The sequence below is a fragment of the Dendrobium catenatum genome, unplaced genomic scaffold (assembly GCF_001605985.2).
Source record: "Dendrobium catenatum unplaced genomic scaffold, ASM160598v2 fragScaff_scaffold_1199, whole genome shotgun sequence".
In the NCBI taxonomy this organism is placed as follows: domain Eukaryota; kingdom Viridiplantae; phylum Streptophyta; class Magnoliopsida; order Asparagales; family Orchidaceae; genus Dendrobium; species Dendrobium catenatum.
Window position 1 is genome coordinate 1,444,070 of NW_021319661.1, and position 6,793 is coordinate 1,450,862.

The 6,793-nt window shown below is 34.8% G+C and overlaps 1 protein-coding gene across 2 annotated transcripts; it reads right to left on the minus strand.

Annotated features, from left to right (window-relative positions):
- Window positions 1–2,032: 2,032 nt before the first annotated feature.
- On the minus strand, window positions 2,033–6,450 carry LOC110106578 (septum-promoting GTP-binding protein 1). Of its 2 annotated transcripts, XM_028699001.1 has the most exons (7): window positions 5,964–6,450; window positions 5,704–5,824; window positions 5,343–5,439; window positions 5,181–5,220; window positions 4,823–4,906; window positions 4,258–4,365; window positions 2,224–2,352 (listed from the first exon to the last, which is right to left on the minus strand). In XM_028699001.1, the coding sequence occupies exons 1-6, from the start codon at window positions 6,312–6,314 to the stop codon at window positions 4,264–4,266; spliced, it is 795 nt and encodes a 264-aa protein (XP_028554834.1). In that variant the 5' UTR covers window positions 6,315–6,450; the 3' UTR covers window positions 2,224–2,352; window positions 4,258–4,263. The 2 variants fall into 2 exon arrangements, with proteins under 2 accessions (XP_020692175.1, XP_028554834.1); XM_020836516.2 differs by lacking the exon at window positions 4,258–4,365 and having other exon boundaries at window positions 2,033–2,352.
- Window positions 6,451–6,793: the final 343 nt, after the last annotated feature.

The window sequence follows — 6,793 nt, forward strand, 5'->3', positions numbered from 1 at the left end:
TTTATTATGGATCATCCTAAATAAAATTTAACCAAGTTATTCAAATTGTCTTTTTTTGGCCAAGCTTTACTATTAAATTGCTCTCCTTTGGGCCCATTATTATGTCTCTAATTAGAGCTCTCCTCATTTATAAATTTTGTTTTAGGGGCATATCCCATGATTTCATACCCCTATTTTAATTATTTGAATATTTTCAACAGCACTAATTCAGTCATATGTTTACAAATACAAACTAAACTATCATTTATTATATTTATTTGATATTGCCGTCATATTTATATATCTAATATTATAAATAATTTATTAAATACATAAATAAACAATGAAGCCAATTTGTCAAATTCTTAGCAAATTATTTTTTAAATAATAAATGAGCTTACATATAATTGTTCAACCTCGCCCATTTATATGTTAAAATTTTAAAATATTATTAAATCATATAAATAAATGAAAAAGGACATAATTTATCCAAATAAATACAAAATTATTCACTTATAACCCTAACTTCACGCAAGTAACAAATATGAAATGTCTCAAAGTCTTTGTAAAGAGCTTGGCCCGTTCTAATCTAGGCCCATTCACAAATGATAAGCCCATCAGACCAACAAGCCCTTATCAAACATAGTAAGACCAAACATAAGTTCATATATTCTTCCTTTAAATTATATATTTATTTGTGTTTAAACATTTGGTTGATATGTAACTATAAGTACTACTGTGTATTTTTTTTTTTTAAACAAAAATTTCATTAATAATAGAAAGGGTTACATCAGATGTGAGCAAAAACAACAATTAACAGGAAAAAGGACCAACCAAAAAACCCCACAAACGATATAAAGGCAATCCAAATGAGGGCTCAGTAGAACACCGAGACTACCAGCACCTCGAGATCCCTCAAGGACCATCCAGAAGGGGTACCAACGGTTGCCACAGGAGAGTCAACGATGGTGCGAGCCCCAGAACATCATCGCCCAATAATTAATCATCCAAACGAAAAACCAACAGATGAAGACACCAGCAGCAAGAAAAAATTAAACAGATTATCTTCTTCTACCACCTCGCTTCCACAATTTCCCACGCAAGCTGGCCCTAAGAGTCCTATCAGGAACCATTTTAAAATCAAAATCAGGATCTGAAAGGGAATCAGAATCAGAATCAACCTCAGACGAATTGATCAACCAATCACCATGTGACCTAACATCCCTTCCAGAATTTGATCCCACTACAATATTGGCTGCCGAAAGGTTAACAGGTACATTAATAAAATTACCTAGCACTTGGCCCCCCACTGAAGAGTGCACCTTTCTACTCTCGGAATCCTCCGCATTGCCCAACACAGCCGAATCACCAGGTAGCCCATCATCAACAACATTAGGATTAGAAACCATTCAAACTAAAAACTTTGTTAATAATCTATAAATTAATTATTAAAATACATAAATTAATGCTAAAAATTAATTTTAATTACTATTCTAATTTAAAAAATGGTATTTTTTTTTACATTTTAAACTAATTATTTATGACATATATGATAAATATTACTTATTTTAATTTATCATATTATAAAAATAATATAATAATTTATCAAATTTATCCTTTAAACTTCCATATTGATTACAAATTTATTTTGCAAATAAAAAATTATAAAATATATTTTTAATCTCCTCTACATTATATTAGGTTACCTGCAAATATTTTATCATCTAACTTACAAAGGAATAATGTTGTATTGAGTTTTGCGTGAGCGTGCGGCAAAGCTCCTCCACATCCCATGATGCCTATGCAGATATTTAAAAAAAAAAAAAAAAACTTTTTAAGGAAATGATTACATCACATAATTTAACTGGATCTAATTAAAGGCAACATTACGGCTTCGTTTGGGACAAATTATTTTGTACGGATACGGGACTGAAGAGCCGTCCGGTTTCCGGTTTTCTCTCAGCAGCTGTGCTTTTACCATAGATAGAACGAAAAGTGAACAATTCTCTCAGTTCAGCGTTCGCACAGAATAATCTCTCTCGTTTGAGACGGCTTTTGAGAAAGCTTTGAATTTTCACTAAGAAAAACCTTCTACAAGAACAAAAAAGCTATATATTTACAGCCTTGCACACAATAAAGGTTATGAAGCTACCTGTGAGACAGAAAAAGAAACCAAAAGAGAGCAATAAAATGTGAAAAGGAGGTGCCCTAAAAATCAATTATGGGCTCTCCAACTTTTAAATTTCTCTCTATACTCCATGGCAAGTTAAAGAGCTTGGCAGTAATAAATTTAAATATTTTGTTCACATTTATGTTATGTGTCGTGCTCGAAAAGAACAAAGTCGCCTTCATCACTCTTGCATATACTCTGGCCTGCCAAAATCATACAAATATAATTATATATAGGAAATCAATCATAAATCTTCACTTCATATTCATTAGTGTTGATTCCTACATAAATAGTTAAGTTTTGTTTGAGACAGTTTTCCTACTGCTTTTTACAGTAGTTTACAAAAATTTTTTGAAAGCGGTGAAAAAAATAATGACAAAAAACTATCATAAATCATCCTAAACCTTGATCCGATTATGTATAATCAATGTTTTAAACAACTTCTATAGTAGTAGCAAATCAATAATTATATTCTCAACTCATTAACATGATAAAGGTAAGATGATCATGTTTGCTCATCTTCTTTCTAAATAAATCATTAATGTATGATACCTAACAAAATATAAACAATAAGGAAATGGTACTTCCATCACTGTAGAAAAAACTTGGCATCTCGAAGATCACCCACAATGTCAAAAAAACTTCAATTCTATCATTCTATGCTTTTGTATTGTAGTGGACAAAGTGTGAACTTTGTCACAATCAAAAGTTAGTGACTCACCATATATATTTTGAAAAGTGATATCACGAATTTGGTTTGACGACTATGCATGAAACACATGGCCACTTTTTTGGCATTTCTTTATTTTCTTTGATTTGATATTTTGGATGAGGAAACTAGAGTTAGTCTTCAAATTAAAGAGGAGCACTTGGAGCTTTACTCCATTTTAATGTAAAAATATATTCACTGTTCTTATGTATCCACTAATTTCAAAAGTTAACTACAGGGGCATAGAATTAGTTTTATATCCACATCATGAAGAGTTGGAATACAAATTGTTCTAAGTTTAATCCCCATTTGCCTATTTCAATCATATACATGTTTTTTTAACCTAATTATAATACAGAGCACCATGAATTAGTAACAACAGAAGCAATGGTTAGCAGAATCAACATTTGAGTAGTAAGAGTCTGATAGGCTTGTTCCTCCTGAACCGGCCCAACCAGCCCGTCCAAGACTGCTTTTTATTTATAGGAGGCGGATTAGTCCCGCCTCCTCTATACTTGCCGCCCACAATAATGGGTCTCACTATTCTAATTGAGTTCAAATTAGAAAAGGAGGGGGCGGCTAGGGCTTTGGAGGGAAAATTGATTTGGAAAGTTCATGTATTAAATGCTTGATTTGTTTCTCTTGCAGTTCATTGGCGTCTTGGGCTCTAGACTCCTTGTCTAGAGATTGGAAGAGAACGATCCTCCTCTCGAATTGAGGATCACTTGTGATACGGCATCACAAAATTAGCTTGATCGGGCACGAATCTCGAGGCGAAAGCTAGTTGCAAACTTCAAAAATTAATTCCGAGAGCACCCCAACTCCGATTTCAGCAAGCTTATAGTCGCCGCGAATATTCTAGGACGCAACAACTTGTATCTTGTTTTGTGTTTGTTTGGCTTTGATTCTCTTATTACAATCCATTGTTTTGAGGCTGATTTCACCCAGATTTTGCATTACTTTAGCTGTTTTCACCAGTTAGTGTTAGGTTTGCTTGCGAGCTCAAGTATTTCCCTTAGGGTTACTTGCGAACTCAAGTACTTCCTATCAAAATCATATGACCCTAAAATATTTCTGAAGTATATGCAGAATGATGTCTTTACCTCCATTTTTCTTTCCTAAAATGAGGCCTTTCTATCCTATCAGTTGATGTGAAAATTCTAGAACAGAATTTTGCATTTTTATGTCTTTCATACCTAACAGATGAAACTTGGGCTTCCATATTAGTCTTCATGATTGAGACTCCTCAACAAAATCTATTTTGACACCTTCGTGATGAATCAGTGTCTACCAAATTAATAATTGGTACCTTGTTTTCATACAACGAGTATACAAGAAAGTGACATTTGCCCATCATAATTCTAAGTTTATCATCTACGTATGAACATCAAGAATTTACCCCAAATCATTGAGCATTTATTAAGGGCCCATTTGGTCTCTTGTCAATGATACAATTTTGTAGACTCCATTTAATTTGATGTAATTGAAAGTCAGCATGGATTTCCAACTACAAAATGAAAAAAATAATCAACAAATTCAATCACCTACTAGATTAAAAAGCTACATTTAAGGCTAACTTGATTTCTAAGAATTGATTAAGGAAGTATGCATAGAAAGCTACATTTAATTGTTTCTAGCATTACTTCCAATGTGAGTGTTGATTAATTAAACCTTATTCAATAATCGCTTAGGTGCGGACACCGAACGCTGTCCAAAGTCCAATGAAAATGCGCCATATCACCCTTAATAGGTAAGTACTGCTCGGTACTGGATGACGTGGCTGCACCTGATTGGCCTTTGGACGGTAAGCTGTGTCCGGTGTCCGAACAGAATAATCTCTCGTACTGACATATCTCTAAACATGATTTGTAGGCTCATTTTTCAAGCAAAGCAATGCATCTTATCATTAAACAAAGTTACATTCATTTAAAATGACATTGGAAAATGTAATGGGGGTTAATTACCTCAGTCACAATGGTCCATTGCATGTCAAGAGGAAGCTGAACAAAATCATCGAATTTAGTGCCTACTAAGATTGGAATCCCCGTCTGAAAAATTTTAAATGCATTAAAACAGCACAAGCTCACAAAAACAAGCATGAAAATAACTATTAAGCACCAAAAATTGAAAAAGCAAGACAAAACACTACCAAGGACAAACTATAAGATTCAGATGATGCAGTTAAGCTTAGCTGCTCATTATTGCAATGAATGTAAGTCTGTAAAAATTTAAATTTACTTTTTTTTGGCTTCTGGCACTCCAATCATGTATGACAAAAAAACAAAACAATTGCAAATTGTGAAAGAAGCTCAAATGAATTACCTTATTCCATATTCTTGCTCTCCTATACCAATTTGTTGTGCTGCATCAAATCAAAATCCAAATAAGAAAACAAACAAAAGAAAAACAAATGTAAATGATTTTCTTTAACAGAAATGAATTAATTTTGTGAATAAGTCGGTTCGGCAGAAAAAAATTATAAACCTGCTAAGTGTGCTTCGATTTGTGAGATCAAACATTATCAGAATTGCAGCTGCATCTTTGCAAGCCAATGGAATATGATTTGAAAACCGACCATCGCCTAAGAAAAAACTAACAGTATAAAAACAAAGGCATTGAAGCGGTATTAAATATCCAATTAGAACAGTATAAGCTACATCAAAGAGAATAAGTTATAAGCTAAATTATATTTTATTTAGTATAGAGATTATAAGCTGGCTCACAAGTAAATTATCACCTAAATCCCTCAAATTTTCAAAAAAAATTATGAGCTGAATTTATGATAACAATTTCTTAAAAAGATAAAGGGAGAAATCAGAAATAGTAAGAATAAAAGCCTGATTACCTCCAACATCCCAAATGCTAAAAGCTATCCTCACTCCTCTTACAAGGAAAACCTTATCCATCAAGTTTAGCCCATTCATATGCAAGCCCCTGTTCTCCTCTTCCTCCCCCGCATACTTCACCTTAAAAAATGAAATCAAATTTAATCCAACAAAGAAAAAAAGTAATCAATATTTTATTAGATACAGTTCTTTTGATTCTATGTTTGGTTTCATTATAGACTTAAGAAAAAAAAATTGCTACATAGATCAGATGGCATACCATGAAACTAGTTTTGCCAATCCGGCCATCGCCGAGAAGGCAGACTTTGAGGGAGACAAGGTCGTCGAAACCTTCGTCAGTGGCGGTCGAGCGTAGTGGTGGAGACAGGGGACGAGCGGCATCCGTGACGGCGGCCACCGGCAGAGCTTCTTCTTCGTCTTCCCGGAGGCGGTTGTAGCGGAGGGTGTGGTCGCCATCGGCGGCAGTGAAGGAGGCAGCGGCAACGGAGCAGGAGGAGCAGACGATGACGTGGCGCCATAAAAGGCGGAGGAGGCGGCGGAGAAAGGCGAGGCGGACGACGCGGCTCAACCTGAGGTCAGGCCGGACGACGGCCCGGCCAAACTCGCTCATCGTCGACTGCGAAAGCCGGCGGCGGTCATCTCCCTCCCTCCGTCTCTCTTGGTCTCTCTGCACGCTCAGCTGGTATTGTTGGGTTTAACGACCCGATGGTAAGAAATTGAAAGGGTTGGAAAGAAGAAGATTCTATTTGCTGGTCCAAGTTGTCGACTATATAGGGGAGTAAATTGGGAAATTGGAAAAGAGAAAATAAAAAATAAAAAAACAAAAACAGAAATAGAACATTATGAGATTAATTGTATTAATTATAAATTTTAATTGATTGCACTCAAATATATTTTACTATCAATATTAATTATTATCACTTATTTTTTGACTTTATGAACGGGGAGTGGTTAAAGAACTATAGAGTAGTGAGATCTTTAAGAGATAGCCGCAAATATTTCATAAGCCTGTAGTGGCGGAGTCTGTTTGAGTACGACTCGTTAACAGACTCACGAGTTGAGCTTATCGAGCAACGAGTTCAAGCTCAA

Bases quoted from the DNA above. Each gene is read 5' to 3' on its own strand.
- LOC110106578 (XM_020836516.2), bottom strand. From the start codon at position 6,314: ATGAGCGAGTTTGGCCGGGCCGTCGTCCGGCCTGACCTCAGGTTGAGC. The intron at 4,907-5,180 runs GTAATTCATTTG...AAAATTTTTCAG, and splicing joins GAGCAAGAATATGGAATAAG to ACGGGGATTCCAATCTTAGT. The intron at 2,353-4,822 runs GTAATTAACCCC...TGATTTTGGCAG, and splicing joins AATGGACCATTGTGACTGAG to GCCAGAGTATATGCAAGAGT.